This window comes from Pipistrellus hanaki (genome assembly GCF_964339955.1).
Source record: "Pipistrellus hanaki genome assembly, chromosome: 6".
Taxonomy (NCBI): domain Eukaryota; kingdom Metazoa; phylum Chordata; class Mammalia; order Chiroptera; family Vespertilionidae; genus Pipistrellus; species Pipistrellus hanaki.
In genome coordinates, this window is record NC_140508.1 from 63,512,538 (window position 1) to 63,535,670 (window position 23,133).

At 50.7% G+C, this 23,133-nt stretch overlaps 1 protein-coding gene across 1 annotated transcript in view; it reads left to right on the forward strand.

The window, feature by feature from the left end:
* Positions 1 to 17,698, forward strand: part of CHCHD6 (coiled-coil-helix-coiled-coil-helix domain containing 6) — a 195,630-nt gene extending 177,932 nt beyond the window's left edge. Inside the window, exons 7-8 of the mRNA XM_084887360.1 lie at positions 15,057 to 15,192; positions 17,509 to 17,698. Coding sequence (XP_084743486.1) covers positions 15,057 to 15,192; positions 17,509 to 17,514 — 142 coding nt within the window. The 3' untranslated portion in view covers positions 17,515 to 17,698. The remainder of the gene's footprint in view (positions 1 to 15,056; positions 15,193 to 17,508) is intronic.
* The last annotated feature ends 5,435 nt before the right edge of the window (positions 17,699 to 23,133 follow it).

Consider the following 23,133-nt stretch of genomic DNA (forward strand, 5'->3'; position numbering starts at 1 on the left):
TAAACGACTCATGCCAAAAAGGTTTTAAATGAAATGCCTCTCATAATGAGAGAGAAAATCCCGGTACCCAAGATGCCCCAGTGCTTTGTCAAGAGCTCATCTTCCTGTGGGGCATTAGTGGGTAATTACAAGCAGGCCCGGAAGGAAAGGTCAGCTCTGCTGGGGGGTCCCCAGCTCCGCAGGGTCCCCTTCCCTCAGGAGTGCCTGCGCGTTAGGCCCCGCCAGCCCCACACGGAGGGTCTCTGAAAGCTCTGCTTGTATGTCCCCAGGCACAGGCCTCACTGCCTCCCAGCTCAAGGTGTCAGGAAGCTGTCTTATTGCCCCTGCATCGCCTTTTATCCCATTCTTCCTTGGCTCCCTGGCGTTCCTGCCAATGTTCCCGTAGATGGAAGGGGACAGCAGGATAGAGGCATTTTTGCTGATCAGACCCTGACTATGGACCAGCACCATAGATGGCTCCCTGTCACGCACTTTGAATACATCACCTCATTTATTACCACTATTCTATAGACAGTTCCCCAAAGTGATATTGAGCTAAGGAGCAGGGGAGTCAGCCTGCAGCCCACGCCAGCTGCCTCCAGAATCTGCCCCTCAGAGGGAGGTGTGGCTAGGGAACACAGCTGGAATCAAATGGTGGAGTTTTGAGTGCCAGAAGTTCGGGCTTTATTCCGATGCCTTGGGGAGCCATCATAAGTAGCTGAGCTATGAAATGGTATCATCAGATGTGTGTTTTAGGAAGATAACTCTGGTAGTAGTGTATTAAGTCTGTTAAGCCAAACTCTTCCATCCTATCCTTGTGCAGTTGTTTTTAAGCCCCAGTGTAGGAAATTACATTTGTCTTTACCAATTTCATGCTCATTTCTGCCTGTTGTTTCAGCTTCTTTCTGTATATATGTGTGTGTGTGTGTGTGTGTGTGTGTGTGTGTGTGTGTGTGTGCAAGTGCATGCATGGTGGGGGGGGAGGGGTATGTATGCCAGGAGAATGCCTTGAGATGGCTCCCTGCCATGCAGCCACTGGCTTGTGACAACTGTGACTTGTGGCAGCGTAGAAAGCAGGAATTTTATCTCTCACATACCTGGGCAGTGATGGAAAAAGATGGGATGCCAAAATAACATGACTGATCTTTTAACAACTCTGCCAGAATTACACTTATTCTGTTGACTCTGTCGGTAAGCAAATTGATTTGGAACTTCTATTTTAGAATTTCAGAGGTAAAACAGCCTTTATTTGCTCCTTCTGGTTCAACAAATATCTATCTTCTACAGTGTGCAAGTACTCTTTCACTGTGTGTCTCATGCCAATCTGTCTTCATCCTCTAAAACTGTTCTCTGGGTACATATAGTGTGGGGATATGATAACACTGAAGAAAAGAGCTTTTTAACTCATTCAGGTACTTTCCTAATACTTTAGATCTACAATGTGTAGATTTGGTGTTTACACATGGTTTGGTTTGTAGCATCTTAAAATGACCACTGATTTTAAAAAAATCAGATGGGTATATATCTTTACAGTTTTTCAAAAATGAAAAATAGTTTTGTATTCTCATTAGAAAAATGATACATGAATATTGTTTAAAAATGAAATGATGCAGAAAATATACACTTAAAAGAATCCAAAATTTCTCCATGCTTATGTTGTGGTGACATCACTCTGCTCACAAGAACACAGATACACAGTTGCACACAAGAGGGATCATGAGCTCCTGAGAAACACATAGTTTAGTATTTTCTGTTTCCCCTTCACATGCCATGGATCTCTTTCTGTATCAGACAAAGTAGATTTACATCTTTACTTTTGATTAGCATATTATTTTTCTGTATGGTTATAGCAGAATTTATGTAACCAATCCCTTATTGATGGATCGTTGGGTGTTTTCCCATTTTCTTACTAATATCATGAACACTGTGACAAGTAGCTATATCTTTCTTTGTACACTTATTTGCTTAAATCCTTCTAGAGGGAAGAACGCGGTCAAAGGACACACACACACACACACACACACACACACACACAAATATATCTACATTTGTATTTATGTACTTACATTCTCCCAACTGGCCCTCTGAACGATAGAGGTCCTGTACCAATTTTCACTCCAAACACTGATGCGAGGGGGTGTCCATTTCCCCAAATCCCCCCAAACACAGGATTGTAACTTTCCTAAAAAAACATCTTTGCCAATCTCAAAAATAAAAACAAATAAACAAACAAAACCTTTTGTTTTTAAAATTCCTCTTTTCCTCATTGTTAGTGAAATTAAACCCTTTTAAGTTATTGGCAATTTGTATTCCCTCTTTTGTGAATTCCTTACTTATGGCCTTTGCCCTTTTTTTCTTCTTTTTAAAAAAAATATATATTTTATTGATTTTTTTACAGAGAGGAAGGGAGAGGGATAGAGAGTTAGAAATATCAGAGAGAGAAACATCGACCAGCTGCCTCCTGCATGCCCCCCACTGGGGATGTGCCCACAACCAAGGTACATGCCCTTGACCGGAACTGAACCCGGGACCCTTCAGTCCGCAGACCAACACTCCATCCACTGAGCCAAACCAGTTAGGGCCATTTTTTTTTTCTTATTATATCTTTTTAAAAGATCTTTGTATAATGGTGTTATTAATCTTGTATCATTTTTTTTGTTTTAACTGTTTTCCTCATTAATTTTTAAGTTTTTGCCCTTTGGAAGTTGATTTGGGGGTAGGGATAAAAATATTTCTGTTGCTCCCTTTTCTTTTAATATATTTTACTGATTTCAGAAAGGAAGGGAGAGGGAAAGAGATATAGAAACATCAATAATGAGAGAGAATCATTGATCAGCCATCTCCTGCATGCCCCATACTGGGGATTGAGCCCACAAACCCAGGCATGTGCCCTGACGGGGAGGGAATCAAGCCATGATCTTCTGGTTCACAGGTCGATGCTCAACAATTGAGCCACACCAGTTGGGCTGTTCACTTTTCTTTTGTGACTTACATTACCAGGGACTTACTTCCTCAATACTCATATTTTTAGTATAGTACCATTATGGTTTTATTCTCTGCCATTAAATCATTGCTCCAGAGAACCTCACTGTGATTTATTTAGGTGTAAGATATGAAGTACAGATCCTCCTTTGTTGTTGTTTTTCTTCCAAATAAGGAGTCCTTTGTCCCATCAGCAGTGATATAAAATTCCACCCAATCATATGCCAAATTCCTCAGGTCTATTTCTAGACTGTTTTTCAGCGCCTATCCTGCATGTCTTCGATACGTTTAAATTATATTATGCAGCTATGTTGGGCTCTTTTTGGGATAAGTGCATCTTTTTTTAATACATTCAGTCCTCTCAAATTGTCATCTTTATTGTGTTTGTTTTGTTTTTGAAATATTTTCAAACCCATAAAGAGTTTACAAGAATGATGGTGAATTTTTGCTTGTCTTTAACTCAGATCTCCTAATTGCTCACATGTTACAGAGTTTGCATTATCACCTTTCCTTCTAGATTGAAATACTGTCTTTTTCTAACTTGGTGACCTATCAGCCCTAACTATTCTAGTGCATTCACCTATCTCCCAGGAACACATCTTCCAGTCCCCCCACACCTCTTCTTATCAGGAAAACCTCACTGATTCAGCCACAGACCACATGCACATTTGGCCTGCTATCCAACGTCATCTCTTTCCTTTTTGGTCCAGGATCCTGCCCAGGAGTCCACACTGCACTTACTTGTTATGCATCATCAGACTTATTTGGCATGGTTTTCCTGTCCCTCATGACTCAGACGGTCTTAAAGAGTACAGGCCTTTCTTTCTGTGATGACCCCAATGTAGATCTGCCTTATGTTTCTCATGAGCAGATTCAAGCTATGTGTTCTTGGTAGGAAGAACCCGAACCGGTGCTGGGCCCTTCACAGTGATATTAACCTTGACCTGGTTACTTTGGTGTCTGCCTGGTCTTTCTGGTACAAAGTATACATTTTCCCTTTGTATTTGATTAGTATTTTGTGTGTGGATGCTCCATCGTATGCTAGCATTCTGGTCCTCATCAGACCTCCACCTGTCTGTCACCCTTCTCTCCCAAGAATGACTCTTGCCTGAATCAGTCACCAACATAATGGTTTTAAATGGTTTAGTCCCATTGTTTCTTCTACATTTGTGAATTGACATTCTATTAAAGGAGGAGTTTTCTGTTTTCCCCCATTTAGTTAGGTATTCACTTATTTTTTATATACTGAGTGGCCAGATTATTATGATGTCTGAACATATAATAATCTGGCCACTCAGTGTATACACTATATAATAAAAGGCTAATATGCAAATTGTCCCCTCAACCAGGAGTTCGACCAGCAGGCAGGCAGGCCAACTGCCCATGTTCCCTCCCCTAGCCAGGCTGGCCAGACCCCACCCATGCACGAATTCATGCACTGGGCCTCTAATACACACACACACACACACACACACACACTGAGTGGCCAGATTATTCTGCATTCAGAGATCACAATAATTTGGCCACTCAGTGTATATAAAAGCCTAATATGCAAATTGTCTCCTCGGGAGTTCAACTGACCAGGAGTGTGCTGACCACCAGGGGGCAGCATGGAATGAAGGAAGGCCCCAGCGGGCAGCCACTAGGGACCCTACCTGTGCATGAATTTCGTGCACTGGGCCTCTAGTTCGTTTATGTTAGTAAAGAGTCAAGAATTCACAATTACTCATTGAGTTGTAATATATATTCTAATTTATTTTGATGTTCAAAATTTGGTTGATTTAGCCCTTCAAACATACTTCTGTTCTTTTGGTATGTTTCTTCATCCTCTGAGTACTTCTTTACCTTCTGGTACAAGGTGTTCCTGGATTATCTTGATCTTTTCTGGCCCCAGTTTTGGAATCAGCACTTCTCCAGGAAGCCCTGTTCTTGTTACTGGAGAGTGGAATTTAGAAACCATGACCTGGGCACTGGGTATGCTCATTGCTACTAGAGTGTCAGTGTTTCTAGATCCTCTCAGTGACTAGAGCTAGGAATATGCATATGTACAAGCATAGTAGATGTTTATATGTATGTGAGTAATATACACATGGGCATCATCTGTAAGGATGTCATGTCTGTCTGTGTATATAAAGCTCACACTAATACCTCTAATTCTAATGTTTTGGGTTCTTTGTAGCCTTCTCTATGTTGAGATCTCTTCTCAGAGAATGAGAGGCCTGACTCCCAGTATTCTCAATATATATACTTATTTGTTCAATCACTGAACTTTTGTGCTCAGTGTAATCAACTGCCCGACTGCTCTGGCTGCCTTTCTACCCATCACCTCTGCATCTCTACCCACTGCTCCAGCTGTGGGCACACCATAGCCACCACTCTCCAGTGGCCCCTCACCACCTGTTTTTTAGCTTCTGCTGGAAGGGAAAACACAGGGGCAGAAAAGGCATCCATTCTTTGTGTTTTGAAAAGAGCTGAAGTCCTTCAGCGACTTCAGGTGGATGGAGTTGGGAAATGGAGGCATAGCCTCCTGCCCCCACTGCATGGCTGCAGGATGGAGCCATGTTCCCCCACCTAGCTTGTTGGGCTTCCTCACCCTGGATTAGGTTGTGTTAGGGGTCTCGCTGGACTCCATTGGCCTATGGCTGACTCTGTGGTCATACCAAGTTGTGATGCTAAAGGATAAAACCAACTTTTCTGGGTGCTTTTTACACAGAGGACACTGCCACAGTTCCCTTTTGCCTTTGGTGACATTTGAGGTCCAGGGAAAGGTGATGCCCTTGAGGATCCCCTTTGCCTCTTGGGGCGTCACTGTCGTTTTACGGGGAGTTGGGTCGTCATCGTTTTCCTTGCCTGCACAATGAATCAGGCCCAGTGTTCAGGAGCCCCGTGCGAAATGCCAGGCTTAGCCAAAGGAAGCCCCCGTGATTTTCTGTGCTGCTCAGTGTCTGCATATGCTAGGGAGACCACAGTTAGAGGGGAAGGACTCACGGGGAGGCTCCCTTCGTCTGTTTACTCATTGTGATTCTGAGTAAGATTTCAGCTGATAAAACGTTTCTACAACTTAGGCTGAGAGGAATCGCTCTGTGTGAGGATGGTGGGAGAAGACAAGGTTCAGAGTAATCATTTACCTTGGGCTCCAATGGGGCCCTCCTGGTGGGCTCGGAGTAAGCAGAGCTTCAGGAGAGCCTGAGTTCGTGGACAGGTGGGGGCTGTTGGGAGGAGACCCAAGATGAGGCCATTCTGGTGGTGGGAGGAGAGAGGATGTGGCCTGTGCAGGCGTGGCATGAGGGGCAAGCAGGAAGAGGTGTGGAGGGTGTCCTGAGGCCCAGGCCAGGTGTCCAGGTAGAGGGGTTTGGTGACAGTGAGGAGCCCAGAAGCATGTTGGGGATGTGAGGGGCTCAAGAGTTCAGTTTGGGTTGCACTAGGCAAAGGGATACAGGAAGCCAGACCTGAGGGGCATCTGTGAGGAAGACCCCCCCTCAGAGAGGAGCGGGTGTGGCTTTGACCCAGGCCTGATTGCACCACCAATAAGGTCTTTCTGTCCGAAGCTCACCTGACTGGGTCCCCATTCATTTCCGGCCTTTCTGTCCCTGTGTCACTTGTTGGGAGGAAGCCCTCACCAGAGCAGACACTGGGAACTCTTGCACTTGAGTGACAGGCTGGCAGGGGCCATGTCCACATTCCTGTGCCTAGGCTTTGTGTCTTAGTCTTAGCTCATGTGGCTGCCTTAATCCCACTGGTGGTTGTGGACGGGTGGGAGGCATTGGTATGTTCATTCCCGATCACTGTTGAGCACCTGGCTGCTATGAAGGCGTCCTGGGCCATCTGGTTCCCAACCATGAGGCTGGGTGAACATAGCAGGAGCAGCAGGGCTGGGCTCTAGGGAGTGAATTGCGATAGGGAACAGGAAAGAGGAGGAGGAGGAGGCTGGAGAGCAGGGTGCAGTGTGGCTAAGAAGAGACACACTCTCAGGAGGTTTGGGGTGGATAGCCCAGGCCAGCCTGCCAGGTTACAAAGGCACTGAGCCAGACCAGGCCGGCAGCCAGCGGGTCAGGAGGCTATGGGCCATGTCTGGAAACACTGTAAGAACCAGCCCCAGAGACTTCCTTACTGGTGCCCTGACTAGCTCAGCTGATTTGTGGAATATCTGCTATGTTAGGTGAGGGCCTATGGGAACAAGTAATAAACTGGGATCCTGCCCTTAGACATTCCCAGGCCAAGGGGAGATGGGCTTCACACAGGTCTGGCCACAAGAGCTCGGTGCCCTAGTAGGTGATGGTCAGCACCATTGCAGGTCAGCAGGGCAGCAGAGCAGAGGTCACACTGGATGGAAAGCAGGCCCACCCAGGACCATGGTCTCGCAGGCGCTGTGGGAGAGCAGAAAGCGCATGTGGCCTGCCTGGGGAGGAGCAGCATGGCTAGCATCCCTGTGGAAACGGCACTTGTGCGAACCCTGCAGAGGTGGGGGAGCTGTTCCAGAGAAGAAAGAGTAGGAGCCAAGGTGCCGTCTGTGGGAAAACGGGGCACGTTGAGAGGTCGGCCCACCGTGCATCCCCTCACCGCCTGTTTCTTCAGCACCTGCTGTGTGCAGCACTGGCCAGGGCTGGGAATGAATGAGCAGTGGGAGGAGTATACAGGCCAGAGAACAAACAGAAGCATGGCCATGAGAGCTCTGCGTACTATGAATCACACAGGCAGGCTCCTGGCAGGCAGAGCAGCAAGCATGGCATGGACACACAGGTGGCTCTCAGCTGGCATCAGTAGCACAGAAGCACCTGGTCTTCCTTCGCGGCTGGGGACTTTGCAGGTAAAGGGGATGGAGCTGTGTCATGAAGGCAGCTCCATCTGCCAGGCAGCCTGATGGCCAGGGCTTGGCAAGCAGGGGCATGGGAACAGAGGGAGTCATGCGTGCCTGGTCCCTGAGGCCCGAAAGAGAGTGTGTGTGTCCAGGAGGCAGGAGCAGGTCCCTGTGTTTGAGCAGAGATGAGGGCTAGAGGCGACAAGAAGCCTTCGGGCAGCAGAGCAGATTGAGCACAAGGTCGGGAGGATAGAAGAGCGCTGAGCACCACATAAATGAGGGGATCCAGTAGGAGTCAAGCTGGAGCCTGGCTCACAGTCTAATTGCAAGTTAGTCATGTTGGCGGCAGAGTGCAAGGTGGGCTGGAGGGAACAGGGAAACTAGGAAACCAGTGCAGAGCCCATGACAAGTGGTGGGACGTCTGAATTAGAACAGAGGACACAGGAGAGTGAAAACAGGCACCTAAGAGATTGGGAGCCAGAGTAAGTGGATGTCCGTCCTCCACCTCTGTGGTCCCAGTGCCAGTCTTATCTCCTTCAGGCAGCCTCCTTCTCCCCCCGACCCCTTGACCAGGGTGACACCCAGGCTGAGTCATTTTCCTGCCTCATGCCTCCCCTCCAGTTCAGAGCTCCACATCTATGTGTGTGGTTTCTGCTTTGCTACTTTAGAGGCTCCCGGAGGCTTTGTGGGAGGAGCAGGTACAGGGCAAGGAGAATGGAGCTGGGAGCCTTGCCTGTGGGCACGGCTGGCACTGACGCATGGGGATAGAAGGACAGGCCCAGGCATTTGGCCATCCTTCTGCAGGAAGCCTGGGCCCGGCCACATGTATGTCATGCTTAGAGAGCCCTCCACCTGGTGTTAGCCAGGAGCTGGGCTGGGAGCAGACCAGCAGAGGGTTGTAAACTGGTCAGGAGCTGACTGAAGTTGCCCTGATGGTCCACAATGAGGGCTCAGAGGGAAAGGGTAGGGAAAGAAGTGGCTTCTCCCAGACTGGGATCCTAGAGGCCCTCCCTGCAGTTACCCTTGCTGGAGGAGGTGGTGTTCTGAAAGTCTTCAGCCGCCCAGGCAGGACACAGCTGGGGCCCTGGGACCCCCACTCGAGGGCCAAGGCCGCCTAGGGACTGCAGTGTGGCCTCCGATGGCAGAAACAGAGTCAGACAGCTCTTCAGCCAGGCACCAGACACCACTGCGACCCTGCTGTTTCCTTCCCCGTCACCGGCCCCCAGAAGGTGCCAGCCTGCGTCCATCCCTCACGTCCAGTGAAGCTGGAGGGGTCCCTAAGGGAATGTGCATGCTCTGTTGTCTTTTCAACAAAGGAACAAGGCCAGGGATGGCCCCTCCCCATTCTGTGTGTGTGTGTGTGTGTGTGTGTGTGTGTGTGTGTGTGCGCACGTGGAGTGATAGTCCCGGGAAGAATTCTGTCACAGGCGGCCTCTCCTTCACTGATTGAGAGCAGCAAGGGGCCAATTTGTGTTTTGTATCCTCTTGTGAGCAGAGCTCTCCCTCGGCTCTCAGCGGAAGGGCTGTCTTGCCAGGCCTTGCCTCTTGGAGTAGCTGCTTCCAGCCCGAGGGACGGGGGCAGCTGGAGGCCGGCGTTCAGCAGCTGATAGTGATCCCACGTGGCGCGTTGATCGATGGTGGGATCTCTGGGCTCCACTTACCCAGGCTGAATGGCACATCGTCAATAGCAGCCAGTTAACCAAGTCCTCAGTAACCAGCTGGTCTTGTCAGCACCTCAGCCCTAGCTACGGTTAAAGCTGAAACCTCTCCTGAACAGCTAGATTGGAGCTGACGAAGATGAATGTCTAATTCACTTGCGATCTCCTTAGTGCTGCCTGTAATAAAAAGCCTGCTCTATATAGTCATCCCCTGCCGATGTTTCTCTGAAATTAAATAATCAGGAGGACATATAATAGTCCAATTCCACACCAGGCCAATATTATCAGATTGATGTCAACCGTGATAATAGAAGAAGGAGAAGTTGATGTGATTTCATTTATTAAATAAAATAAGAGAGCACACCGAGGGTTTGGGGCTGCTCACAAAGGATGCGGTGCACACTCCAGCAGCTGACCTTCCCTGCCGGCTAAGGGGCTGGAGGTGCTGTCTCCACCTGCCCAGGCCCGCAGCTCTGGCTGGGCCCTTCGCTTTCTTCGCTGTTTCCCTCTCACCTCTCCAGTCCATGCTGCTCTTTGTTCTCAGCCTTCCTGCGTGGCCACACATTCATGACCTTCCTCCCTTACTCTCCCTCCTGTGGATCTGGGCCTGCAAGCCCTCTTCCACTTCCCACTTTGAGTCAGCAGCTGTCTGGCTCCATATGGGAGCCCTGACTACTGTGTGATTTGGGGCGAGGGTCTTTGTCTCTTCTTGGTTGTTTTGTTTCCCTCTTGGTTGTTTCTTCTTTGGGATATTTTGGGATTTTCCAAAGGCAGAATGAGCTAAGATGGACAGAGTGTGGGTAGCAAGGGCTGTGGAGCCAAACACACCAGGCTCTTATCCTCAGTGACTCCATCTCACTGTTGTGTGACCTCAGGCAAGTCACTTAACCTTCTGAGACCAGTGTCCCCATCCGCAGAAAGGGACAGTGGTGCCTCACTCACAGGGCTATTGTGGGTATGCCTAGGACCTGGCACACAGTAGGCCCTACAGGTATTGGTGCTCAAATACCAGGACCACACATCCATCCAGATATAATCTCAGATGAGCTGGATTTTCCGCCTATACTGTTCACCAAGATAGAAGCATGCCCCTTATCAACTCCCCACCCCATAGCCTGATCCTCACCCAGAAGGTTTTGTGGGAGCACGGGGAGCAGCTTTGTAGACCTGGCTATGAATGACAGCTTCTTCACTTACCAACCAGGTCAAGGACTCAAGTCAGAGGAACCAGTTCTTCTATACTAGTAAATGGAGATGGTAACTTGCAGGGGTGGCAGAGACCAGACACTGCAGACTACCAAGCCTGGCACTCGCTGGATACTCGTTAAGGGGTAGCTGCTGTGGCCGAGGAGCCTTATGTCATAGAAGCTCGCATGTTGCTCTGTTAAAAGGTGTCTAGTGATTCGCAGCCTGTCACCAATTTCCACCAGTCTGACACTTCCAGCTCTGCCTTTGGAGGCCAGGTCCCATCTTTTTTCTCCATGGCTGACTGCATGCAATGACAAAGAACCAAAATCAGACTTGCTCTCCCTGAGGCAGGAGGGGCGTTCTGTTCCACGCTTTTCTCCAAGCTCCTTGCATTCCCTGGCTGGTAGAGGTATCACTCCAGTCTCAGCCTTGGTCATCACTGTGGCCTTCTCTCTGCGAGTCTGTATCTCTCCCTTCTTATAAGGACACCAGTCATATCAGATTGATCTTCCCTACCCCAGAATGATCTCATTCTAACTAATTGTATCTGTAATGACCCCAATTAAGGTCACATTCTGAGGTTCCAAGAAAGACATGATTTGCGGGGGAGACTCTCTAACCCACTGACCATCATGCGTACAGATAATTCTCAGGAGCCCTTGACCCCATCACCTCACCACATTATCTTCTCTAGATAACTTTTTTGGCTGGAAGTGACAGACACTCAGTCCCAGCTAACATAAGCAAAAGATTGAGTGTATTAGCTTGGAGAAGGGATGCCATGATTAGTTCTGGGGAAAAGCGGCACCAAGGTTCCAGGGAGAGAGGCACCAATGAGGCCTGGGCAAGCTCTGAACTGGGTCTGGAATGATATGGAAGCTTAGGTTATAAGGAGAGGGACATGTTCAGACAGGGAGCCCCAAAGCCTCCTATCTCAGCTCTCTTCTACCAAGTGCCACCAGGAACCCCAGCCTCCCTCCCTCCCTCAGCTCCTCCCAGTTCACCGGCCCCTGCCATGCCTTGATATTCCACATGGGCAACCAGGTTGTTAGTGAGAGCTGTACTTCACAGCACACTCCCCTGTTCTTTGGCAGCCTCCGGCAGGCAGTGTCCCCATTGTGCAGATGAAGAAAGTAAGGGCCTAGGGGGTGAGCAGCATCTTAGCAATGCATGTGAGGCTTCAGACTTGAGTGATGCTAAATCCCCAAAGCCAGCGGACACCCTTAGACAGGTGAACAGGACTTACCTCAATCCCTGAAAGTTCACAGAACACAACAGATACCTTTTTTGTGTGTGCATTTGAAGAGCAGCTGTTCACAAGACTAAATGTTTTGAAAATCGGCAGTTTCTTAAGCAGGTTACCATGGACCAGGGCCGGGCAAGGCTGTGCTTGGATAGAATGCACCTACTTTCGTGAATGGTTTGAGCACAGGCCTAGCCCTGCCCTGCTCTGAGAAAGCCTTGTATTGTGGATCTGTGCTCTCCCTGTCAGATCTCATTCCGAGCTGTTTTGCAGGCAAATGGGTGAAATTTCTTCCAGTTGACATTTGCCTGCCATCCTGTCTCCTCATATTGTTCCTGATAAATCCCTGAGGACAGAGGCCTGCGCAGTCCCAGAGGTGGTGCTGGTGTGGAGGGGCTGGATTTCGACATGGCCCAGTTTCTCCTGAGCTGGGAGCCCACTCAGGGTTTGGTGAGATCTGCCCTCAAAACACACAGTGGTCCTTGTCCAGGGACCTGCAACCAAATGAGGAGGGGACAGAGGGAGAGGGACGAGTTATAAAGAAACTGCTTTGCCTATTTACGACCCGAAACGTGAGAGCCATGGCTGTGCTGTAGGTGGAGAGGGCAAAGCTCACATGGTCAGGGCTCTGCTTCTAGGATGACTCAGCTGCCCCACCTGGCTCAGGCCACTCGGACCCCACCTGACCTTCTCCAGGACACCTTGGACAGGCCTGCAGCTCAGAGCAGCTGTCCCTACTGAGCCTGATGCTTCCACAACCAAGGAGGCCTGGGCTGCGGCCAGGAACAGGCCCTCCTGGGAGTCACATGATGGGGGGAGGTGGTGCTGCTGCTTCAAGACAGTGCAAAGGAGGGTGCAATAACATCTGTGTCCTCAGCGCTCCTGCTTCAGGGCCAGTGCCCAGGGAGAAACAGCAGAGTAGGGCTGATGTGAAGGACAACAGAGGTGCCAGGAGAGTGCCCATGGAAAGACGTGGCCTCCCAGGTCATGGGCAGGTCGGAACTGGGAAAGGAGAGGCCCAGACCTCTGGAGAATGGAGAACCAGAGATTAAAGCAAGGAGGACAAGGCAGTGGATGGAGGGCAGAAGCAAAGGTGTGTGACTTCGTGTCATTCCTGAGCGAGAACATTGGAACAGTTGGAACTGAAGCAGCAAGCATAATCAGAGGACTGACCCGAGGCAGAATGCCCATTTAGAGCCTGGATATCCTCAAGAACAAAAGTCCAATGTTTTTTATTGATTTCAGAGAGAGGAAGGGAAAAATATAGAAACATCAATGAGGAGAGAGAATATTGATTGGCTGCCTCCTATACACCTTCTACTTGGGATCAAGTCCAAAACCGGGACATGTGCCCTTACCCAGAATTGAACCATGAACTCCTGGTTCATGGGTTGAGGCTCAGCCACTGAGCCACACCAGCTGGGCCAAAAGTCCATATTTAAAGTCCTGCAATTAGACACATCCGTGTCAAAAAGTTTTTACATACAAGAATGGAGAGACATCCTATAAGCACTGGAGGAATCCGGTGGTCACCCCACTGTACCCCAGTCGTTGGCTGTCCCTGTGTCTCTGCCCAGTAAGGGGATCTCTGAAAGGCGTGCTGCTGGGGCAGAGCCTGGCCTCACAGGCTGCCAGGCTGTTCTGCTCCCTCCTTCCCAGAAACGGAAAGGTCGCTTCTCCTTCACACTCTTTACCTTCCGAGTCACACACCTTTGAATTGGCATGGCGTGGCTTCTGTGGTTTATAAATCGTCATTTTTATATGAGCATTGGGCCTGAGTCTCACTAGTCTTAGCTAAACATAGTCACTTCACTCCCCTCATTAGTGATGGGTTTAGGGATGGGCTTTGACACAGTTCAGGCTCGTGGAGAAGGAGAAAGCTGATGTGCGTGAAACAACAGACCTGAGATGACAGCCACCGTGCTGCTTTGGTGCAGGGGACGGGACACACACACACACACACACACACACACACACGATGATGATCTGGCTTGGATGGCGGCATTGATGGTACAGCAGCACTGGAAGTGCCACCTCCAGACTCTTAGTGTGACAGTAAATCCTGGTGTCTTACTTCTTAAGCAGCTGAGTATCTGCTCCTTTATATTCGTAACTGTCTGTGAGTTTTCTTAAAATAATAATGGTGCAGTAGACGAATGGGTAAAAAGCTGTAGTATGTTTACACAAGGGGATACTACTCAGCCATAAAAAAAAGAAGGAAATCTTGCCTTTTGTGACAGCATGAATGAACCTGGAGATTATTATGCTAAGTGAAATAAGCCAGTCAGAGAAAGACAAGTACCACATGATCTCACTTATATGTGGAATCTAATGAACAAAATAAAGAAACAAACAAAATAGAAACAGACATATATATATATAGAGAACAGACTGACAGCTGTTAGAGGGGAGGGGGATTGGAGGTGGGTGAAACAGCTGAAGGGATTAAGCAAAAACAAACAAACAAACAAAAAACAACTTCATAGACACAGACAATAGTGAGGTGATTACCAGAGGGAAAGATGGGTGGGTGGAGGTAGGAGGGGGTAAAGGGCAGATAAAATGGTGATGGAAAGAGACTTGCTTTTGGGTGGTGAACACACATTAGACAGATGATGTATTATATAGACGTATACACCTGAAACTGTATAAATGTATTAACCAATGTTACCCCTAGAAATTCAATAAAAATTTTTGTTTCCTATTTTAAAAAAGAAAACATTAAGTTTATGTAGGTTCTAAACCTCCTTTGAAAAATGAAGAAAGAAAAAATAATAAAGTACTCCCAAAATACTGTAATATCAATAGTTATGTCTAGGAAGTAGGATTCTCAACAGTTTTCTTTTTTAGACATTCCCATAGTATTTCAGTTTTCCTCACTGTGCGTGTATTAGTTTTTAAGTCAGAAAAACAACTTTGTGTGAGACAGTAGCTATAATGTGTATAATTGCATGGTCACAATCGGTGTACAGCTTGGGCCAGGATTGCCCCGGGGGGTGGCGAGAGTGTCAGCACCACCGTCCTGCAGCTGGCTGCTCCTCTGCCCCTGGGGCACTAGACCCACTTCCCACAGCACTAGACCCGCTGCAGCCCCCTGGCTCTCTCTGAAGAGGTACTGGGAGCGGAGGTGCGGGACCTGCTGCCTAAGCCATGCCCTCCCCTCTACCCCGGGATGGAGCCCCACGCCTGCCTGCTTTCCGTCCCACAGGCCCCGCAGGCTGGAGCCCATGTGCTCAGAGCTGCAGGCTCAGATCCTTCGCTGCTACCGCGACCGCCTGGATGAGGTGCTCCTGTGCTCGGACCTGGTCAAGGCTTACCAGCACTGCGTGAGCGCTGCCCACAAGGTAAGGCCCGGGGCTTCTGGGCTGTGGGGGCGTGGGGGCGGGCACTGCCAGTGCTGACAGCTGTCTGCCATCTCTGTCTGCTGCATCAGGCATTCTAACCTCAAGGTCTCTGCCTTTCACACGGGGAGGGACTCATAGGAGGGACTTAGAAGCTCTCAGGTGCTTCCTGGTTCAGGTGTCCTGGCCGGCTGTTCCCACAGGGCTCTTGGAAATCTAGACTAGGAAAAGGGCCCTGTGGGCATTTGGGCCCCACTAGGTCAAGTTCAGGGGCAGCACTGGGCAAAGTCAGGCCCCACCTTCAAGGGGCCAGTTAAGAGCATGCATATGCCGCCCATTTCTTACCTTTGAGCACTTGGGGGTAGGAGCACGGAGGAGGGCCCATGGCATAGGGTGGAGATCATGGAAAAGGCAGGTGAGCCCTGTGGAAGGAGAAGAGCCTTGGGGTTCTGGAGGTGAAGGCACAGGTGTGGCCTGCCTCAGAGGAGGAGGGGGCTGAGGGCACCCCCCTGCCCACCCCACTCCTAAGGTTGTCTGAAGGGGCATGCAGGACCCAGCCTCTGTGAGAGGGTAGGGGTAACAGTGGGTCCAGGTCTCAGGGACCTGGGGTTGTCCTAGACATCTGAGGCGGGCAGCATCCCTCCCCTGAGACTTGGTCCTAGGACCTTGTCCTCCTTCTCTGATCCTCCCAACCAGTTCCCATTCCCTTCCTCACACCTCCCAATTTCTGTCCCTCTTCTAGACCATTCCATCCCCTCCCCAAGTACACTGCTCCAGACTGGACCTGGCCCCCACACACATACTTAGGGGCACTTGGGTTCGGAATCACCAGAGGGCTGTGCGTTTGTTAAAGGAGCTGTGGGGTGGGGCCTTTTTCCTGTGGAACAGCCTCTTTTGCCCAAGTAGGAGACAAGCTGCTGTGAGTTCTGGTGGTGGAAATCCTAAGATCAGAAGTCAAGGGTTTCTCTGCTGAGGTCAATGGCCTGGCCTCACTAGAGCCCTTCTCACTCTCCTGTCTGCCTGTTGGAGGCTCTGCCCAGCTCACCCCTGCCCGGTGCCGCTGGGACAGAGGGAGCCCAGCAGCAGATCCGCACGGGATCAGGTGGAGGCGGCGGCTGGACAGGAGGTCGTTTCCTCTCCCCTGCGGAGCATGGAAAGCTGTTTGCTCATCTGCAAGTTGAGCAGAAAAGACAGCCAACTGTTGCTGCAGCCCTGTTGAGGGAAGGAGTCTGGAGCTAGGCGGCTTGCTAGACCACACTGGGGGCCATGGAACCGAAGGAAGGCTCTCCCGTGCCTTGTGCATCTGCCGAGGTCTTTGTGAAAGTCTGCAGAGTACCTTTCCCCTGACAGGTCCTTCCAAGCCCCTGCTCACCCATAACGGGGGTTCCTTTTACAAGGGAAAGACCTGGGACTGAGGCAGCTCCCCTGGCTTCCCAGCAGAGTCCTGTCTCTGTCCTCCCTCTCTCATCCAGACCTGCCTCCCCCTCCCCCCCCCCCACACACACACACACACATACCAAGGCCAAGGTATGATCACAAAGGAAGGCAGACTGCATTTAACCAGCAGTCTCTCTCTAGCTCCAGCATGCCTGAGAGAGACTGGGGCGCTGCCAGGCCTGGCTCCCTCTTTCCCACACCTGTGCCTCCCCTCCCCCCAGAAAAGCATGTTGGACCTGACTCCAGAAGGGCCTCTGATTGTGCCCTGCGTGGGAAAGGCAGCCGGTGCCAGAGAAACTCAAACTGCCCCCTGCCAGCCTCCACTGCAGAGGAGCCTGGCAGAGCTGGCGATGGAGTTCAAGGCTCTAATAGTGATTTGCTTCTAGAAGCGGCCAGGTGGCAGTGTCTCTGGCAGAGGGAGTAGGCACCGATCAGAGGCCCACCTTGCTGGGAGTTGTGCATGAGGCGCTTCTCAGAGCACGGGCAAGCTCCTGCCCGGTGCAGCACCTGCCTAGCCTGGTGACGTATGTGGATGTGCATGTGACAGCAGGTGAAAGCCTGAGTCCAGGACATGCTCTCCGAGTGGTTTCCCGTAGGCAGTTCTGAGAGAACAGGGAGACCTGGTGGGGCTGAGGAAAACTAAGCTGAGGCCCATCTGTCTTCGGGGCGGGAGGTCAGGTGAGTAGAGGGTCCATGTTAGCTGGTCCTTGTGGCATGCACTGAGTGAGCACTGGGCCTGGAGGTGGAGAGGCCAGTTCCAGGCTGCAGGACCAGCTGGGCAGGACTCTTTCTATTAACGCCCTCTTGGAGTCTAGGCCTGGGTGCACAGGGTTTTTGAGAGAAGAGGTACATGCCTGAACTCTGACCTCTTTTCCTTTGTAGGGCTGAGAAGCAGCCATCATTCCTGGCCCTGGCGATGACTTGGAGCCTTGAAGAAGAGACCAGTTATGGGACCACAGCCTCCAGACCCTCCGACCACAGCCATCTTCTGCCAGGTGCCCATGATGCTTAAGAAATGAAGGATGTGCTTCTGTCCGAAAACAAATAAAGCAGCTGTCTGTGTTTTCAGTCACTTCTACAACTGGCAGACAGTCATTGGGGTCTCCTCTGTGCAGCCCTGTTCTGGGCCCAGCAATGTAGGCTGACAGGATAGGCTGGACACCTCAAGGAGCACCCAGCCTTGCAGGGGAGACAGGTGGGACCCATAGTTCTGCTGTGGCCACAGGGGCAGGTAGGAGATTAAATGGGGGAAATGGTTCTTTCTAGGGACAGAGCCAGGACAACAGGCCAGCTCCCTGGCAGAGGCTCTGTCTGAGCTCCATTTCTGAAGCTGACGGATGACTCCAGAGCAAGCCAGAGGAGGCTTAGAGTGGGATCCCAGATGCGGGCTCGGGGGAGCACAGACTGTGCGCAGCTGGGCCTTGCAGAGAGCAAAGTGGGAGCCGGAGGGCAGGGAGTAGATGCCAAGCTGAACTGCTTTGGGGGGTGGAGGGATGGTCTCTAGCAGAGAGCAGCGTTGTTCAATCCCTCCCTCTGAATGATGCCACCCACACTCCTAGGGGAGGATTGGCCCAAGTTGGGCAGGGCACTTGAAAGTATGAGAAGCCAGAGAGAGGCTGGTGGGGTGAGCCAGGGGGGCTAAAATGACAGGACTCTGGTTTTGATCGAGGATGATTTCCAAATTTCTGGCTTGGGTGCTGTTGATTCTATAGACTGAAATGAGAGACACAGGGACTGAAGGGGGCAGATGACAGCTGGGTTTGAGATGTGCTGTACTCAGTTGATGTCCAAACACTGGCCTGCTAGTCCCTGACCTTTGGCAGGGCCCTAGGCTGAGGCGTCTTGAGCACACAGGGCTGCACTCTGTGAGGCCGAAAGAGGAATTTGAATTGGGGGCAGGGCTTCTGCTTCTGCTGACCTTGGATTTCCTGCTAAAGCTTGTTTGGAGAGCCCCCAGCCATCTGGAGCGAAGAGACTGCACAATCTTCACTTAGGCTTTGCAGCCCAGACATCGCTGTTCACCCCTAGATCCTCATACACAAAGCTCCAGTGGGCAGTGGGCAGTGTCCTGTTATCTGAGCAGGTAGAGGAAGCAGTTTTATTCAGCTGGGTTACATAGTGGCTGCCCCCTCTAGACGTTCTGGGCTCCTTTACCAGACCACACAAAGGTGAGTGGTCAGGGCCTGAGTCCCTCCCAGCCAACTCCTGGCTGCCCAGGGCGGGGCTGGCCCTCTGCAGGGTGAGGCTGTTGGAGACACAGGTCACCTGGTTCATTAAGTGACATCAGACCAGCCATTCAGCCAAAAATTGCTGAGGCCTTTCTGAGACTCCCTTAGAAGCCTCTGGTGTCCAGGGTGTTGTCCAACTTCCAAATCATGCAGGAATAACTCCAGACTCCATCCTCCTACCCAGGAGTCACTTGGGGGCAGCTATGTGTACACCTGGGTCTGTGTGTACCTGTCCATCTGTGTGTGTGTGTATGTGTGTGTGTGTGTGTGTATGCCTTTATGTGTGTGTGCACATGTGTATGTGTACTGGGCTATGTGCACAGTCCACGCGTAGCTTTTTACCTGTGATGTGTTTAGGTGCATTTGTATGTGTGCACAGGCAGCCAGCCATGTTCACCACCTGCTAATGCTCCCAGCCTCTCTGTACTTGGATCTTAGCCCATTTCCTGTGGAGTTAGAACTGAGCTTCCCTTGCCTGATGTCCACCTCTCCCCTACTGGGGACTTGAGGTATGTGTGTCCAGAGCCATCTGTGTCAGTGTGTGGGAGGGTCCATGTGTGTGTGGGGGGGGGGGGTGCGTGTGCTCAGGGTTCAGGCATTGTGTGCATATGTGTATGTACCTGTACATTACTGGCTATGTGTGGACCTGTCTCCAGTCCCGCCACATGGCCATACCTCACAGAAAGTCAGGCCTGAGAGAGATTGTGTGGGGGAGGGGTGTGTTCAGTAAGATGTAGACCTGGAGGCAGACATTCATATTCCTGGACTCAGGTCCCAGCTGTATGACTACTGATAGGGAGGGAGTGTGAATGCCCATCCCGCCCGGGATTAGATATGATGATGCTGGCTGTGGCATATGGGATCCAACCAGGACACTAAAAAACACTGTAATTATTTAAAAAGGGAATTTAATGCAGGGAGTTTATCACAAAGGAGATGGAGGAGCTGAAACCCCAATGGGATAGTGTTATAACCCAGGAATTAGTAACAGTGGGAAGATTCTGTCACCTCTGGTTTAGAGGGACAAAGGGAAGAGACAGAATTGCCCAGTGGAAGCTGGCACCCTGGGGGTTGGGGCCACCAAGGGGACACAGCTGCTGCAAGAGGTGCTGCCTATGGGCTTCCCCTCCTCCCACCCTCCAGCCTCCATTCATTCGTGCCTCCCCTTGGCTGAAGCTAGTAGGGTTGGAGGGCAAGGCAGCCCCGGAGCTGCCCCTTGCAGGGAGGAGTGGCACGAGGCCTAGGACCACAAGCAGATCAGCAGGAAGCATATCAACATGACGTTTTGGGTGTACTGAGCAGGCATGTGTGCCTGTGCTTGGGTCGGTGTGAGTAGTGGGTGCCAATGGCAGCACGTACACACACCTGTGTGCATTTATAGCTTGTATTGGCACATGGTGGCCAACTATCAATCAGCCCCAGCAGACACCCACGGGCCAGGTTCTCTCCACACCTGTCTCCCACGGGCCTGCAGAATAGTTCCGCAGTTACTGCCACACTTTACAGACCAGGGAACTGTGGTGTAGAGAATCAGAGCAACTAGCTCCAGGTTGTGCAACCTGGCCCAGTGGTTGCCTCTGGGCAGAGTCTGGATCTCCTTGAATAAGGAGCTTTTCCACGGGCTATAGGGGCAGTGAAGTTAGGAGAGGAGCAAGGCAGGGTCCAACGTGCGCCAGGAGGGAGGCCCCCAGGGGTCGCCTTAGTTATTCCTCTTTTGCACAATAAACATGGCATTGAATGCTTGCTGTGTGCAGTCATGGTTCTAGTGCTGGAGATGCAGCATGAGCAGAACAGAGCTGCCCCCAGGTTCTTAGAGATCCGCAGGGGAGACAGACAAGATAAAATCAGTGATCTAAGATGTTTTGCAATGGGGGAAAGTCGGGGGCCCAGGAGTGCCAGAGGTGGGAGTTGCCATTTCCAGTGAGAACGGGATACCTGTACCCCCATTCCCTGGGGGTTCCCACTCCCAGACAAGCCAGCTGCCAGCCTCTCTGTGGCCCTGGAGCCAGCACAGCCAAACCCAGGTTACTCTTAAGGAAAAACACTTGCACTTCATACCTGATAACCTGCCTCATTAAATTTAATGGGCCAGTTATTCCCGTAAAATAAACATCAACTAATTATAAAAAACACATTTGCTGAAGTTTGACTACGGAATGAATAAACCAATTACATGGTTATTCAGCCTCAAAACACACACAGCAATGAAGGGGGCAGACCACAGCAGGGGCGGGGGTTGTGGGGGGTGGGCTGGTGTAGCACTTGGAATTCAGAGTCCCCATCCCTCCCCACTTCCTGTCCAGAGCTCAGTGGGCCTCAAGAAAGTCAGCATCTTGGAGAGCTGGGCAGACTGCAGCCCACACTGGGGCTGACTCGGACCCTGCTTCAGTCAGGACCCTTTTAGCACAAGTGACAGAACCCTACAAATGGACTTAAGCAAAAGAGTGTGTTGGCTCATGCGATTGAAAAGTCAAGAAGGAGGTCTCAGCATGGTGGATCTGAGAGATTAAACAGTGGCTGGGACTGGTCTCTTTCCTCCTGTCTCTTTGCTCTGTCCTCTCTGTGGCCTTCACTCTTGGGCTCCATGAAGTGCCCCAATGATTCATGCCTTGTAGAGTTTCTCTTTCCCTTTAGCTCTAGCGTGGAGTTGAAAGGCAGGTAATAAATCGCTCTAGAGCTGACAAAGTGATATCAGGAACCTCTCAGGGGAGGCCAATAAACATACAAAAAAAATGTTTCACACCTTACGACTCATCAGGGGAATGTAAAAGAAAGCCATAAAGAAATACTTCTACACACCCATCCACTGGCTGAACTTCCAAGGACAGACAACACCAGGTGCTGGTGAGCATGAGCAACCTCCGGGCCTCATACACTGCTGCTAGGAGTGCAGGATAATTATACTACTTTGAAAAATGACTGGGCAGTTTCCTATGAAGTTAAACATTCACCTACACTCCAAATGCAGCAAGTTTACTCCTGTGTCGATACTTAGGAGAATGAATATGCATGGTCACTAGATGTTACATACAGAAATGTTTGTATCCTATCTAATAAAGAGGGAGTATGCTAATTGACCCTCACGCTGTTGCAAAGATGGTGGCACCCACAGTGAATAAGAAGAGAATATGCTAATTGACTTCCCCACCCTCAAAGATGGCAACACCCAGAGCCAATAAGAAGGGAATATGCTAATTGACTGCCCCGCCCTCAAAGATGGCAACACTCACAGCCAATAAGAAGGGAATATGCTAATTGACTGTCACACCCTCAAAAGATGGCAGCACCCAGTCCCCTCAGCCCAAGGCCACCCGAGGCTTGTGCTGCCAGCTGTGGCAGCAGCAGAGGTGTGATGGGGGCATCATATTCCCCTGATAGCCAGGTAGCATCCCACCCCTGAGGGCTCCCGGATTGTGAGAGGGGGCAGGCCAGTCTGAGGGACCCTCTCCCCCTTCAGTGCATGAATTTTCATGCACTGGGCAGCTAGTCTATATGTATATGAAAACCTAGGCGACTGACCATCCAACTGATAGCTATGATGTGCAATGACCACCAGGGGGCAGATGTTCAGCGCAGGAGCTACCAGACTGCAGTGACTTGGCAGCTGCGCTTCTTGGCTGACACACCCAGAACCAGAAAGGAGGGAGCCTGATTCCAGGGGTTCATCACCCGAGAAGCTCCCTCTTGTAATCTGGGGTGGGGGAAGGGTGCCAGAGAGCCAATTTCGGCCCAATCCCCAGAGGCCAGACCGAGGGACCCCACCAGTGCATAATTCTGTGCATTGGGCCTCTAGTGGCTTTATAGCAGCCTAAGTGTCACAGACAGTAGAATGGGTAGGTGGTGGTTTATTCATACAACAGAATACTACCAAGCAATGAAAAGAACAAACTAGAGCTCCCATGACAAAGATGACTCTCACATCTCATGGAGCAAGAAAAGCCAGATAGAGAGGAGTCCGTGCTTCTCAGCTTCATAACAAGTGACCACAAGCCAGCTGCTTACACCCACAAGGTCCTGGGTCAGCCCTGCTCGGGGCTCATGAGGAAACAGCCGAGGCGTAGCCAGACTGGGCTCCTCTCCCAAGTTCCCCTGGCTGCAGGCACAGCTCCTTCCCTTTGGCCGTTGCACGAAGGCTACCCCAGTGCCCTGCCACATGACTCGCAGGCCCTCCCTCAACAGGACATGAACTTTTTCAAAGCCAGTAAAGGCATTCTCACATGACTATGAGAGAGAGAGAGGTCCCTGACCTTCCCAGGCTTGTTGGTTAGAAGCGAGTCAC